At 38.3% G+C, this 15,521-nt stretch overlaps 2 protein-coding genes across 3 annotated transcripts; both read left to right on the top strand.

Moving 5' to 3' along the window:
* The first annotated feature begins 332 nt into the window (after positions 1-332).
* On the top strand, positions 333-4,571 carry LOC110859614 (SEC14-like protein 2). Its single transcript, XM_035859661.1, has 7 exons — positions 333-752; positions 2,003-2,078; positions 2,159-2,202; positions 2,267-2,381; positions 2,806-3,012; positions 3,603-3,683; positions 4,330-4,571. The coding sequence occupies exons 1-7, from the start codon at positions 396-398 to the stop codon at positions 4,569-4,571; spliced, it is 1,122 nt and encodes a 373-aa protein (XP_035715554.1). The 5' UTR covers positions 333-395.
* Positions 4,572-6,712: 2,141 nt separating this feature from the next.
* On the top strand, positions 6,713-12,775 carry LOC110859642 (CRAL-TRIO domain-containing protein F28H7.8). Of its 2 annotated transcripts, none has more exons than XM_022108606.2 (7): positions 6,713-6,872; positions 7,459-7,534; positions 7,618-7,661; positions 8,879-8,993; positions 9,143-9,349; positions 9,997-10,077; positions 10,148-12,775. In XM_022108606.2, exons 1-7 carry the CDS (start codon positions 6,765-6,767, stop codon positions 10,378-10,380), a joined length of 864 nt encoding a protein of 287 aa, XP_021964298.1. In that variant the 5' UTR covers positions 6,713-6,764; the 3' UTR covers positions 10,381-12,775. The 2 variants fall into 2 exon arrangements, with proteins under 2 accessions (XP_021964298.1, XP_035715534.1); XM_035859641.1 differs by having other exon boundaries at positions 9,997-10,061; positions 10,148-10,294.
* The last annotated feature ends 2,746 nt before the right edge of the window (positions 12,776-15,521 follow it).

The following is a 15,521-nucleotide window of genomic DNA, read 5'->3' as shown; positions in this document are numbered from 1 at the left end:
AAGCGTAATATGATTCCTAATTTTTTGCTTAATTTTTTGATGTAACTCGTTAATCAATTCCGGTGTAACTTGAGAAGAGGTTCCATTGTTAGTCCAGATTAAAGTTAACTTAACACAGAGTAAGGTTTACTCTTAATTTAGTCCAGTTTGCTTAATGCAAAATTGAGACTGCATTTTCTTTTGGAAAGGGTAATATTATTTTTCTTAGGTGGCAAATACCTAACAACTAAAAAATTTACTAAATATGCATTTACCCCACCCCAAAAAAGTGGAATAATTTTATTTCTCGGCCATTTCTGAACCGATTTCGATAAAATTTGGGGCCAGATCGTTATTACAGAATTTAGAAACGATGTGCAAGCCGACTTAGCGAATTTTTGATTTTTACCCGGGTTATGTCCCAATATGTGCAAAAATTTTCAGATTTTCAAAAGATTTCCCCTTTTTTTGGGACCTTGCTTATTAAGAGTGTGGTGAACCGTGTTCAGACCAGTAGTGCAAGTGAGCAGGCAGATGATGTCCTAAATAAATTTGTGGAGACGAAACAACTATTCAGATTAGACGTGTTGTTCAGAAAGAGTGGAAACTTTGTGCAGACTGGATTAAATATTATTTGCTCGGATAAAAATCAAGTGATTAAAATGTTGCTACGTGTGCTGCTTGTGTTCTACCTGCTCAATGAAGCAATTCCTGCCCAGGGAAGAAACGAAGACTTGGTAATAAGTTGGGAGCAAAAAATAAAATTGGACGAGGTATGTAAGAAAAGTGCGAAAATTTGTAAAATTAGTTGATTCTACAAATGTGGTTACACTCTAAGAAACCCGGTAACAAAGTTATTACCAGGCGGAGTATCTATGTGTGACTCTACCGCATGGTAATTAATTTATTATTGAGTGGTAGATATTTTGTTACCGAACCGGTAATAACCCCGATCGCGAAATTTGAAAATATTGCCAGTTGGTAACTAATTTTCTATCACTCAATAATAAATTAATTACCATGCGGTAGAGTCACATAGATACTCCGCCTGGTAATAACTTTGTTGCCGGGTTTCTTAGAGTGTATTGAATTTAGTAAGGTTCATTTTCATGTTACGCTGGGTTATCTGTTTGAGTCTCTGACCGTTAAAAATTTAGTATCTCATTGGATGTGCATTTGTATTCTCAGTTTATGTATGTATCAATGGTCACTCTAAAATTGTTCTCTCAGCAGTTTCAATAGAGAGTGGAATTGAGGGGATGCATCTTTTGATTTGTTAATTGAAATTAATAACTTGAAATAAAATAAGTCTAACAATGCAAATCTTTTACGTGTACAACTCAGATCTGATTGGGACCAATTTTATTTTGTTCACCACAAAAAATAAGCGTACCCATATTTTTTCATTTGTCCTAATGCGCTAATTTGAGCGCGTGGCGCGAATTTTAAAACATTTTTCAGCCAAAACCTCAATTTTTAAAAAAATCTGTAAATTTTCGAATTTTGGCGCGAATCCAAAAATTCAAAAACATGTCTCTTCAGAATGACATATTTGATTTATTAAAAATCCACATGCATTATTTTTTGAGAAATTAAAAATTTGAAAGAGTGTATAATTTTAATGAATTTCAGAAACTGGCAAAAAATTTTGAAATTCAAATTTCGAGACAATTGGATTTTTCATAAGTCAGGTAAGTCATTCTGAAGAGACATGTTTTCGAATTTTTGGATTCGCACTAAAATTCGAAAAGTTACAGATTTTTAAAAAATTGAGGTTTTGGATGAAAAATGTTTTAAAATTGGCGGCACGCGCTCAAATTAGCGCATTATGAAAAATGAAGAAATGCGGGTATGCTTATTTTTTGTAGTGAACAAAATAAAATTGGTCCCAACCAGATCTGAGTGGTACACGTAAAAGACGACTTGCATTGTAAGACCCCATAATCAGTAATCTCCAGTCAACTACTCTTTACGATTATTCGATTTTCACATTGAGGATAATTGCGGCACAAATTGTTTTCAGTTTAGGACAATCATGGAACCCCACCTGCCCTACGACTACATGAATATGGACATTTATCTTCTCCGTTGGCTGCAAGGTTTGTTAACACAATTTGCTAACAGACGTGCATTTTCATTAAGTTCTACATAAATGTGACCCTCATTATTTTGAAAACAGTTCGAAGCTTTGATATTCCCGCTGCCGCACGAATGTTGCAAGAGGTAGATATGTAGCTGTCAAACTGTATGTACATATGAACATATGTAGTGAATCATATTCCTGTAGAATCTCCGGTGGCGGGAAGAGAACGAGATGGACACCGTTTTGGAAGAAGATTGGACCCAGTTTAACAACCAGTATCGTTTCAACCTGGATGGTTGCGATGACAACGGGGCTCCTGGTATGTTTATAATTTATTTTTTGCAGAATGCAGAATAATTATTTAGCTGTAATCACTATAAAATTTTGCCATATTGTTGTGTGACTGTGTGTCCTGGGGGGAGTTCACGTCATAGCTCGCAATGGTCCATGGTGCATGTGGAAGATGGTCCATCGATGGACCATGGACCAATTTTTTGCGAGCTATATTTAGTTCACATCATTTAAAAAAACAAATTGGCCAAACAAATTAACAAACAATTTTGGCTTGAAAATTCATTTGTATTCGAACTTGTTTATATCTTGTTTTTGATGTGCAAAGTCTACATATTAAGTTAACATGCGCATAAATATTTCGCTCAGTAATGATTTAATACCAGTTTTCTAACAAGAGAGTCAATCTTTACATTTCAAACTAACTGAAACAGCACTCCTGAATTTTGCAGTTGCCGTGCTTTTCGTGGGCGAATGGGACATGCGACGAGCCGTCTTGGCCGGACAGTCGGACAAAATGCGCCGCTTTATGGACAAATGTTTCGAAGAAGTGACCACAGTTTTGAGAAATATGCAAGCACGTGGGTCCAACGCCACGAGAGTATACATCATTTTCGATTTAGCCTGGGTCAGTTTCCAAGTACAAGTTGGTTCTCGGTGTAAGTAAAGAATAATATTTCTCCATTAGTTACGAAACTTTTGCCAATTTTGAGAATTTTCTCATCAATTTTGGTCTTACAATGGAGGCGCACACCATGTTCAGCCCAGATAATTTTTTGACCTTATTAGTTTCAAAGAGCAAGTCTTTATAAACAACGTTTGGTTCGGCACTTGGGCAGATGCGCAAATTTCAGGACGTTATGGGCGCCGCAAATTCGCAAAAACGCACGATTTTTCGGGCAATTCCCAGCCCGAGCTCAAATTCGTGCGTTTTTGCGAACTCGCGGCGCCCATAACGTGCTGAAATTTGCGCATCTGCCCAAGTGCCGAACCAAACGTTGTTTATAAAGACTTGCTCTTTGAAACTAATAAGGTCAAAAAATTATCTGGGCTGAACATGGTTTGCGCCTCCATTGTTAGAGTTGAATAACGAACTCAAATATCAATCCAAAATTCTCTTAGAAATTGAGATTTCTGGAATTTTCTCTGTGCAAGAAATTTCATCATTCTGAAAATTCTGATGAGTGGATTGTGTTCTTCGTAAATTAGTTTTCCGATTCTTTTCAATAATCAATTCGTCACTTTACAGGTCTGCCGTTGTACATTTACATGGTGCAGTCGCAAGCTGCCCACTACCCCTTGGTGGCGAATGTTGGTGTCGTCATAAACAGTAAAATCACGAAATTCTGACATCCTTGATCTAACAATGCGATGGATTGTAGTGTAACCCTCCGAAATTTTGAAATTATGTGGTCCAGGTCAACGTTTCTTGAGGCAGTTTTGATGGTCAGTATTGGCCAAAATATTTTAGGGCAAAGTTGAAAAATATGTGATTTTTAGCACGGGAAGAGAATAGAAGTTGCCCTCAAATAGTTTAGCAAATTCTGACCATCGCATAAACTGCCTGAAGAAGCGTTGGTTGTATTGACTTAGACCACATATCGTCGTACTAATTTTAAAAAGACCGTAGTGCAGTCGATGATTAATTTTAAAAAGACCGAACTACAGAAAAAAAATTCTAAAAAGACCTAAGTGCAAGCATGTATTTACTTATTGCTATATCTTGCCAAATCGATTCTTCATATATCGCGCGATTTAGCCATAAGTAAATGCATACTCGCACTTAGGTCTTTTTAGAATTTTTTTTCTTCAGTTCGGTCTTTTAAAAACTGACTTTCGACTGCACTTCGGTCTTTCTAGAATTAGTACGACGATATGTATGTAATTTCAAAATTTCAACCAAATCGGAGGGTTACACTTCACACCATCGCCTTGTTAGTAGAGGAGTTCTAACTTTTCCTATGTATTCCATTCAGCACCTGACATTATAATCCCGGTGTGGAATAACGTCATCAAACCTGCAGCACCTCCAGAGGTTCGGAAGCTGGTGGAAGTTTACGGCAGGAAGAAGAGTTTATGGCGGGAAGCTTTGTTGACCAAGTATGGCATCGATTTCACTAAACTGAGTCACGAAATGGGCGGCGACGGACCTGACCCCGTTGATTCGAACGATCTCAGAAAGAGTGGATATTTGTACGAGTGCCCTGAATTAAAATAAAATAAATCTATTAACTAATTTTTTCAGAGTTGGCCTGGAACGTTTTTAAAATTTCATTTTTCAAATTTGGCATCCTCTAACTATGAAATTTAGAGGTAGATTACCGTTCTGTGACATCCTCCCGAATTTGTTGGATTGCCACATATTTTAAAATTACGTGAAGCGACGTTTTAGCTGGACAACAATCTCCAGGAATTGGGCAGTACACCTGACCCTTACCAGCTTTACCCTGGACAACCATACGTACCAAACAAACTAGAACACATATTTGTGGATAAGCTGAAGTATAAAATACAATTTGCCGTGAATCGGGTGCACATTGAAATAAGCATTTCGGAATCCATACATACGGCGATTGTTCATGTATTACGTGCAATGGAGTCCGTCGTTTTTCGTACTCTCGATACTCATAGTGTGAAACAGGCCAAAAAGATTACGTATTTTTGAGACATTTATCCCTCATTACGTATTTTGAACGACATCCTAAACGTTCGGTCCCAAGGTAAACGGCCCCAAGATAAAAACCCAGCCTAACACCAGCGCAAAAAAAATAAAATAACCATCACCGTGTAATTGGCAATGAATATCCCACGGTTCGTGTAGGCAAAACTTCTTACGGAATTATTAGCTATGTAGATAGACAAAATATGGACATCTGAAATCTGGAATATTCAGGCATTAACTTACTTTATAAAAAAATTAATGTCTTTATTGATCATAGTATAGGTTGTATTCTCGAGTTATTCAATAAGAAATGAAATTGTGCGTAAAAGGTATCACAAAATATATCGCAAAGGCTGACTACGCAGGAATCGTACAAAAATCCCTAACTTATAAAAATTCTTTACCTCTACATATTGCATATATGGTATTTACTTATTTGTCTCTAGGTACACACTAGTGATGCTACGAGTTGGTATTAAAATAATTATGCCGATCAGTAAAAAATTTCCTACACAGGTGGGAATTAAAACTTTAAATAACGACCTGCATACATATTCCTGCGCGGTATTAAATATTTATTAATATGTACCAGTTTGATAGAGACATATCGTCGGACTAATTCTAAAACCACGTAAGTGCACTCGTTGTTTAATTCTAAAACCACGTAAGTGCACTCGCTTCGTAATTCTAAAAACACCTAAGTGCAGTCAATATTTAATTCTAAAACCACGTAAGTGCACAACAAAACACAAGGAAAACAACCTACCTGCAGTTCCAAAATAATATGCAGTTAATTTTCATGTTTAAGTTTACAGTATGATCTTGCATAAATAATTAACTGCATATTATTTTTGAATTACAGGTAGGTTATTTTCCTTATTTTTTGTTGTGCACTTAGGTGGTTTTAGAATTAAACATTGACTGCACTTAGGTGGTTTTAGAATTACGAAGCGAGTGCACTTACGTGGTTTTAGAATTAGTCCGACGATATGTAAATGAATAAGGATTTATATTATTTTAATACCGGTTTTCTAAGAGTCTTCACGTATTTACAACAGATGTAAAGGAGTAGCGGAAACATGAAACATTACTGGAATCTGCCATGATGTGTGTATTAAAATTTGAACCAACTTTGTACGCGTTCCATACAATGAATGGAATCCATGCAATTATAAAACTCGATCATACTTTAAATATTCTGTGTTAATTTACGCATATACATAATCAATAATCATGGAGGAAGGCACATTCCAGAATTATGGGGAAAATGTTGGTGTGAAAATGCAGTTTTATATATTTCCTCGTATTTTTATACATACGTTATATTTAGATAGATATGTATTTCGCAGTAGAGCAGGAAGATCCCACAAGAAAAAAGCACCATGAACCGTGAATGCAGTCGGAAAGTTGATGAGGAGTAGATTAAGAAAGTATTCACTCTCAAAGTTTATGCATAGGATTAACATCAATGGACAAAAACTGGCAAAAATTCCCACGGTGCCTACATACTCGACTAGTTAATTAATTATGCTGGTTATTACATAAATACAAATACTACGAAACTGCACGTGGCAGGTACATATTCCTTCTTTTGATGAACCGGTTTCAGCACGTAAGCAAAAAGATGACATCAGTGACTACTCGTAAAACTTAATGAGAGAGATGTAATATAAAACTTTTGTTCAGAAAGAGGGGAAGCTTTGAGCAGACTGGATTGAACTCGCTCGGGTAAAAAAGCAAGTAATTAAAATGTTATTACACGTGCTGCTTGTGTTTTTCCTACTCAATGAAATTCCAGTCCAGGGAATAAACGAAGACTTGGTAATAAGTTGGGAACAGAAAATAAAGTTGGACGAGGTAAGTAAGAAAAGTGCAAAAATTTATAAAGTTAACTGAATTTAAGCGATTCCGGAATTTTTATAATTCGGATGACAATTAGGCGACATGAAAATTCATAAATCTGTAATTATACAGGGTGGTTTAAGTGCCACGCAACAATGGAGAATTTTTCAATGGGAAAAGTCCCTAAATCTCCATTATTTACAAGATTTGGGATTGAAATTTTTATAAATTATTCAGAACTGATGACAAATTCTTAAAATGTTGCATTTTTTAGAGACAAAATTTCGGTAACTAGTGGAAATTTATGGATTTTTCTCATCGAAAAATTATCCATTGTAGCGTGACATTTTAACCACCCTGTATAATTAGCAAAGAATAAAAAAAATAAAAATTACCTCATGGTCTTAATACTTGGATTACGCGGAGTTTTAGTAAAAAAAAATGAGAACTTTATACGTCAACATTTCTAAGGGAATTTGATATTTATTATTCAGACACGTGTATATAAAAAGGAAAAATTTGTCATTTTTTTAAAAATTTTCATATTTGCATGAATGGGTATCATATGTATGTATTTAACTGTTTGACAAATTTTTTTCAGTTTAGAACAATTGTGGAAGCCCAGCTACCCCATGAGTATATGAAGACGGACATTTATCTTATCCGGTGGCTGAAAGGTAAGCAATTCATTTTTTCACGCTTTTTTTTGACGATTTAATAAATCGTAAAAAGTAATACACATGTATTCTTCTTAATTCAGCCTGTAACTATGACATTCCGGCCGCTGCCCGTATGCTGCGAGAGGTAATTTTGCCGTATAACAAATAAAACCTCGTAGTAGTAAACCGGTTTCCATCTACTTTTCAGCAAATCTTAACAGTATGAAAAAATTCTGAAGGGTTTCCTGGCATATATTTTATAATAGAGATTTCTAAAAAAAACAAATAACTTATCAGACAATTTTTCTAGGAATTGAGACACCACAAATATTAACTCGACAATAGTTGCTGCAATTCGCACCCAATTCAAAAATATTACCAACGCCACAGCTTTTAATTACTAAAGTGATATTCGTATCAATCAAATTAAGTAATAATTCGTATTATTTTATTAGTTTGACCGTAGGGAACGTCCGTATACGTCGTCACTCAAATTACAATTTTTAATCATAATAAGTACGTATCTGGAAGTTCTTTTATTAAGTTAGCACCGAGTTTTTGAAAGGAAATACAAGCGCATTAGGCTCATTCCATTGGTAAGCAACACGTTTGATCGAGTCCCAGGAAATAGAGGTGCTAAACCCTGCTCGCTGGTGGTGGTTGCCTGGCCATGTATTTTTCTCTCTTTTGCAAGAGAACACTACACAACTCACACTTTGTCAATGTTCCGGGCCACGTAGGAACACAGAATTATTTACTACTGTCTACACAAGCAGCCCATGTTAATTTTACCTTTTCGAAAAATTGCCAAAACTCCAAGACGGACAAAAATCGCGTGGGGTTTTCAACTTTTTTGTTTCCTCAGGCCCAAAGGCATCGATTGGCTTATCTCTCAATGAGCGATTCCTGTCCGTCTTCTCGATAAACGAGTTTTTAAATGCATTTCAAATTTCAGATTTTTTTGAATTTTTGAATTTTTTAAAATTTTTCATAGCAAAGAATGATCAATGAATGAAATCTGTAAATGTAACCTACCCCTTTGAACCAACACTTTCGTGACCAAAGCATGTTCAATGCATTTACAAATTTTTTTAACTGCTGTATCTTTGCGAAAAAAATTAATTTTCAAATTTTGATTTTTATGATATGTTTTATTTTATATTATGCATCTATGATATGATTGTGGACAAGATACCAAATATGGGTGCGACGACGATCGTGTGGGTTCAGATGGAATGAGCCATTATTTAAAACAGATGGAAAGGTTTATATCACGAAGTTTTAATAAGACAGAAGTGTTTAGTTAATAACTTATGCAATAATGTATTTACATACATCGAAAATAATTCTCGAAACGTTTAGAATCTCCGTTGGCGTGAAGAAAACGAAATGGATACCATATTGGACGAAGATTGGACCGAGTTTAACAGCCAATATCGTTTCAACCTGGATGGTTGCGATGATAACGGAGCTCCAGGTACAAACCTTGAAAACCATGGTTTGTATTTTACAATTAGACTCTTTCTTGTCCGCATTTCTTATGGAGGAAAGAGAGCAATTACAAAGTTTAAACCATAGCGGTTTCAGTAAAGTTTGACATTTTCGAATAACTCGTGAATTTTGTAGTTGCCGTGCTTTTCGTGGGCGAATGGGACATGCGTCGAGCCGCGTTGGCCGGACAATCGGACAAAATGCGACGCTTCATTGACAAGTGTTTCGAAGAGGTTACCACCGTTTTAAGAAATATGCAAGCACATGGGTCTAACGCGACGAGGCCAAACCTCATTTTGGACGTGGCCTCGCTGAGCGTTCAAGTGCAAGCTTGTCCCCGGTGTAAGTACAAATTACTTTTTTAAGTTGTTAATGAATTCAGATCCTGCGCTAATAATTACTTTATTCATTTAACTGATATTTAACAAACAAACAAACACAATACTTTTAGATACAATTTTTACCGCAGAAATTATTTAATAAGCCATCGTTTCACTTTGGTTATAATTTATTGCTAAAAGGTAGCATGTTATTCGACCTAAACGATTTTCAAGAGTGCAGTGTAGGACCTACAAATTTGTCGCAAAGAAAATGTATTCACTGTAGCGAATTGACGGCGCAAGTGTAATTGGTAAATGTTATTGGTAAAAGATTTAGAATATGTATAGGATAAAATGGGTTAAGGGTTTTCTTTCAGACTGCAAATAGGGACAATTTTGCACCGCATTGTTTAGCTTATTTCTAAATGCAAAATGTAAGACGATACACCCTATAAATAAAATTTACCCTAATGATTAAAAAAATATTTAAATAGAAGGAATAAATAGAATTAAAAAAATACTCTTTATCCATGAAACTTTGAGCCGTGGCTTAATACTGAGCAATGTTAAAAACGGGGGTTCCTAATGGAGCTAGATTTAGCCATAGCTCAAAGCTGCATGGATGAAGAGTACTTATAAAGAACCAATAATGCAATTATAACTTTGCAGGTATCCCTTTCTACATTTACCTCGTGCAAACGCTGGGTGCCCACTTTCCAAATATATTCAACGTTGTAATCGCCATAAACAGTAAAACTGCAAAAACTTGTTCCCAACAGAAAAGTTTTTCTAACTTTTTATGTATGTATATTTAATTCAGCTCCTGACATTATAATCCCACTCTGGAACAACGTCATCAAACCTGCGGCACCTCCAGAAGTTAAGAAGCTGGTGGACGTCTATGGGAGGAAGAAGAGCGTCTGGCGGGAAGCTTTGCTGACCAAGTATGGCATCGATTGGACTAAAATGAGCCACGAAATGGGTGGCGTCGGACGGGACCCTGTTGATTCGAACGATCTCATAAAAAGAGGATATTTGTACGAGTGCCCATAAATTATATGAAGAAATTTCACCCAATAGTGTATATTTTTATCTAAAACATAAGGGAGATTGCGAATTTCCGGTGTTTTTCATTCATTTCTAGTTTTTTTGGTAATGATCAATTTAGTGTTCGTGTGAAACTTAGACTTTAATTGCGACTGTTCCCTAGTGTTCATCGCGATCTGGATACGTTGGACTAAAAATGTTATATTTACGAATAGCGACAGAAAATAAAATGATAAATGCAACCTGGCCAAATTGTAGAACCGGTTGAGGTTGTGCAGAAAGTATGTGGTCGGTTAGAGTGGGGGTAGGGCATCCTATCCTTCGTTTGTTAATTATAATATGAGGCATACAGGTCGCACTGGCGGGTAGGGGTCAAAATTTTGCGACAATCGATCACGTGATTTATGTACGGCCCCATGTATATATATACGTCGCCATTTCTCTCTGAAAAAACACTACCACAAATTCACACGGTGACTCGGCTGATCAGTTTAATTAAATGCGGCGAGGTAGTGAGTGGGTTATCAAACTACTTGTTCAGACCGGTTTGTGCTGACGGATGGTGCGTATGAATATACAGGGTAGTTCAAACGTCAATTTACAATGGAAAATTTTTCAATCGGAAAAATTCGTAAATTTCCATGAGTTACGGATTTGGAATTGAGATTTTTATTAATTTTTATCAAAACTTATGGAACACTGGTGGCAAAATTCTTAAAATATGGAATTTCAGGGGCAAACTTTCGGTAACTATTGGAGATTTGCGAATATTTCCATTTGAATAATTTTCCATTGTAACCTGACATTTAAACCACCCTGTATATCAGGGACCCGTATAATTTAATTGGATAAAATGCATGCTTAATAGACTTTTTTTAGAAGGAATGCAAATATATGGAAGGCTGGATTAAATAAGAATCACGTATTCGCATTGTGTAAATAGGTAGTAAAAAAATGCTATTTAATGTTAATAGTATGGAGGACAAGTCCCAGTCGTGGAAGAGTTGCCCATCAGCATAACAATATTTCAGGAAAAGAACGTCTTGATTGCTTCTCTTGCCCAGTCTTCGTTTGGGTTTAGAGTGGTGGCCATCTAATAAGTCTGAACCTTTTCCTTTTTCAGATAAAAGTTTTTATACGCATTGCACTTATTTATTTCCATAAATACAGCATAAAGGAAGTCTGTTGCAGTCAGATATTTAAAATGCTAACAACTAATGTGTTATCACGTGTGTTGTTTGTGGTCTTCCTACTCCACGAAATTCCTGCCGAAGGAATAAACGAAGACTTGGTAATAACTTGGGAACAGAAAGTAAAGCTAGATGAGAAAATTTGTTAAATTTGTAAAATATTTGTAAAAAATACTTATTTAAATATTGAAAAGAAACGTAAAATGTCGGATAATATTTAATGAGATAAGCAATAATTTAGAAATATATAATTATTATCAAATTGAGTACAAGTTTTCGAAAGTAAGTCAAAAGGAGGTCAGATGTTTTAATGATGTAAAAAATTTCCTACTAAATAGTAAATTAATGGAGATCCTCTTTGGCCTCCAACCGTGCACGACGTGTCTCTCTCTCGCTCTGCAACTGGATTCTCTCTCTCCCATCTGGGTCGCGGGCGTGTGCCAGGGCAAGTCAAGTGTGTCCCAGGCTTTTCGCCCTGTGAGCCTCGTCCACTCACACCCCCCACCTGCGTGCCTGGTGACACCCCCTGCCACACCCGTCCCAGCAACGACTAGCTGAGCCATCAGGCGAAGACGGATCTCGCCGGACTCTGTGCACGGGAGGATCTACGCCAGGAGGACTCCCCCAGGTAGGTCATTGTTTGGTATATCGGGGTAGTGACCGTGGAGGGTGGTTGGTAGAAGAGTGAGGACGGGGTCGTGCATGGCGGTGGGCAGCGTAGTCGGGCCTACGGGGGTCCCATGACCCGGTTGAGCTGTGAGGGGTGAAGGGGCTAGTGGGTAGTGTCACTCGTCCCTGGTCACACTGTGTGACCGTGAAGGGGACACGTTGCCCGTGTCCGAGAGGGTGCTAAGGTAGTTCGTGGTCCGTGGACGCCCCGCCCAACAACCTTCACTCATCATGCTTCCGCCTTCGCGACGCCGTCCTCATTTGGATATCACCATCATCTCTCGGGATCTGCCTATGATCCCTATCACTCATTTGTCCTATCTGGTGTCCAGGTAGTCAGAGCCCAATGGACCTCTGGGCCACATTCCCAGAGGTGATAGTGGTTTTCCTGGCTCTACACCATAGCCAGGTTTTCCCACTATTCCTCTGACTACTTTATTTTACTCTATTTACATTTACATACCTAACTCTGTAATCTCTATATTGATGAGGGCTCATGGCCATATCAAATGCTAATAAATTGAATATGAATGAATAGTAAATTAATGAAGAGTCTGTAAATTATCATAAATACAACTTATTCTCAGTTTAGGGCATACATGGAACCCCACCTGCACCATGAGTACATGAAGACAGACATTTATCTTCTCCGCTGGTTGAGAGGTAAATTCACAATTTACCCAGATACTGGAAAACGTTTAAGAAAATGTCACATTATTTTAAATCAGTCCGAAATTTTGACATTCCTGCTGCAACTCGCATGTTGAGAGAGATATGTAAAAAGTAGTCACAAATACGGATAATGACTTGCGTGTTTAGCAATGAGGATTATGTTCCCTTGACACCGGTTAGAATCTCCGGTGGCGGGAAGAAAACGACATGGACGTTTTATTGGAGGACTAGTCTCTTAAGCCCGCAATGCGGGCTCTAAGCAAAACAATTTTATTTAGTTTAGCGATACAAATTCCTGCTGAATAATTGTTACACATTTATCTTCACCCAGAGCAAAGAAGCGTTGACTTGATTGTCACGTCTTATAGCACGATCTTTAATAATAGAGTTCACAACTCTATTGGTGTGACAACGAAAAACGTGCTGTCAGGACTCTAAACGGTGTGACCACGAAAAACGTTCAGTCACAACTCTAAACGGTCTGACCACGAAAAACGTTCAGTCACGACTCTAAAGGGTGTGACCACAGAAAAACGTTCAGTCACGACTCTGAAGGGTGTGACCACGAAAAACGTTCAGTCACAACTCTAAACGGTCTGACCACGAAAAACGTTCAGTCACGACTCTAAAGGGTGTGACCACAGAAAAACGTTCAGTCACGACTCTGAAGGGTGTGACCACGAAAAACGTTAGGTCACAACTCTATGGGTGTGACCACGAAAAACGTTAGGTCACAACTCTATGGGTGTGACCACCAAATTTGTTCAGTTACTACTCCGAAGTGTGTGACAACAAAAAACGTTCGGTCACGACTCTAAAGGGTGTGACCACGAAAATCGTTCTGTCGCGACTCTAAAGGGGGTGAACACGAATAACGTTAGGTCACGACTCTAAAGAGGTTGACCACGAAAAACGTTCAGTCACAACTCTAAACGGTCTGACCACGAAAAACGTTCAGTCACGACTCTAAACGGTGTGACCACGAAAAACGTTCAGTCACAACTCTAAAAACGTGTGACCACGAAAAACGTTCAGTCACAACTCTAAAGGGTGTGACCACGAAAATCGTTCTGTCGCGACTCTAAAGGGGGTGACCACCAATAACGTTAGGTCACGACTCTAAAGAGGTTGACCACGAAAAACGTTCAGTCGCAACTCTAAACGGTCTGACCACGAAAAACGTTCAGCCACGACTCTAAAGGGTGTGACCACGAAAAACGTTCAGTCACAACTCTAAAGGGTGTGACCACGAAAAACATTCTGTCGCGACTCTAAAGGGTGTGACCACGAAAAACGTTAAGTCACGACTATAATTGGGTGTGACCACGAAAAAACGTTCAGTCACGACTCTAAAGGGTGTGACCACGGAAAAACGTTCAGTCACGACTCTAAAGGGTGTGACCACGAAAAACGTTAAGTCACGACTCTAAAGAGGGTGACCACGAAAAACGTTAGGTCACAACTCTATGGGTGTGACCACCAAATTTGTTCAGTTACTACTCCGAAGTGTGTGACCACGAAAAACGTTCAGTCACGACTCTAAACGGTGTGACCACGAAAAACGTTCAGTCACAACTCTAAACGGTCTGACCACGAAAAACGTTCAGCCATGACTCTAAAGGGTGTGACCACGAAAAACGTTCAGTCACAACTCTAAAGGGTGTGACCAAGAAAAACGTTCTGTCGCGACTCTAAAGGGGGTGACCACGAAAAACGCTCAGTCACAACTCTAAACGGTCTGACCACGAAAAACGTTCAGCCACGACTCTAAAGGGTGTGACCACGAAAAACGTTCAGTCACAACTCTAAAGGGTGTGACCACGAAAAACATTCTGTCGCGACTCTAAAGGGGGTGACAACGAAAAACGTTCAGTCACGACTCTATAGGTGTGGCCAGGAAAAACCTTCGGTCACGACTCTAAAGGGTGTGACCACGAAAAACGTTCAGCCACGATTCTAAACGTTGTGACCACGAAAAACGTTCAGTCGCAACTCTAAAGGGTGTGACCACGAAAAACGTTTTCTCGCGACTCTATAGGGGGTGACCACGAAAAACGTTAGGTCACAACTCTATGGGTGTGACCACCAAATTTGTTCAGTTACTACTCCGAAGTGTGTGACCACGAAAAACGTTCAGTCACAACTCTAAACGGTCTGACCACGGAAAAACGTTCAGTCACGACTCTAAAGGGTGTGACCACGGAAAAACGTTCAGTCACGACTCTGAAGGGTGTGACCACAGAAAAACGTTCAGTCACGACTCTAAAGGGTGTGACCACGGAAAAATGTTCAGTCACAACTCTAAAGGGTGTGACCACGAAAAACGTTAGGTCACAACTCTATGGGTGTGACCACCAAATTTGTTCAGTTACTACTCCGAAGTGTGTGACCACGAAAAACGTTCAGTCACAACTCTAAACGGTCTGACCACGGAAAAACGTTCAGTCACGACTCTAAAGGGTGTGACCACGAAAAACGTTCAGTCACAACTCTAAAGGGTGTGACCACAAAAAACGTTCTGTCGCGACTCTAAAGGGTGTGACCACGAAAAACGTTAAGTCACGACTATAATTGGGTGTGACCACGAAAAAACGTTCAGTCACGACTCTAAAGGGT

This window comes from Folsomia candida, unplaced genomic scaffold, assembly GCF_002217175.1.
Source record: "Folsomia candida strain VU population unplaced genomic scaffold, ASM221717v1 Fcan01_Sc027, whole genome shotgun sequence".
In the NCBI taxonomy this organism is placed as follows: Eukaryota; Metazoa; Arthropoda; class Collembola; order Entomobryomorpha; family Isotomidae; genus Folsomia; species Folsomia candida.
Note: the sequence above shows the minus strand (reverse complement) of the source record. Positions and strands in the feature narration are given on the sequence as shown.

What these genes read in the sequence shown, in the direction of transcription:
- LOC110859614 (XM_035859661.1), top strand. Translation starts at nt 396, where the DNA reads ATGTCCCAATATGTGCAAAAATTTTCAGATTTTCAAAAGATTTCCCCT. An exon ending in TCTTCTCCGTTGGCTGCAAG is followed by an intron (nt 2,079 to 2,158) that starts GTTTGTTAACAC and finishes TTTTGAAAACAG; the next exon opens with TTCGAAGCTTTGATATTCCC. An exon ending in CGATGACAACGGGGCTCCTG is followed by an intron (nt 2,382 to 2,805) that starts GTATGTTTATAA and finishes TGAATTTTGCAG; the next exon opens with TTGCCGTGCTTTTCGTGGGC.
- LOC110859642 (XM_022108606.2), top strand. Translation starts at nt 6,765, where the DNA reads ATGTTATTACACGTGCTGCTTGTGTTTTTCCTACTCAATGAAATTCCA. An exon ending in AGAAAATAAAGTTGGACGAG is followed by an intron (nt 6,873 to 7,458) that starts GTAAGTAAGAAA and finishes AATTTTTTTCAG; the next exon opens with TTTAGAACAATTGTGGAAGC. An exon ending in CGATGATAACGGAGCTCCAG is followed by an intron (nt 8,994 to 9,142) that starts GTACAAACCTTG and finishes TGAATTTTGTAG; the next exon opens with TTGCCGTGCTTTTCGTGGGC.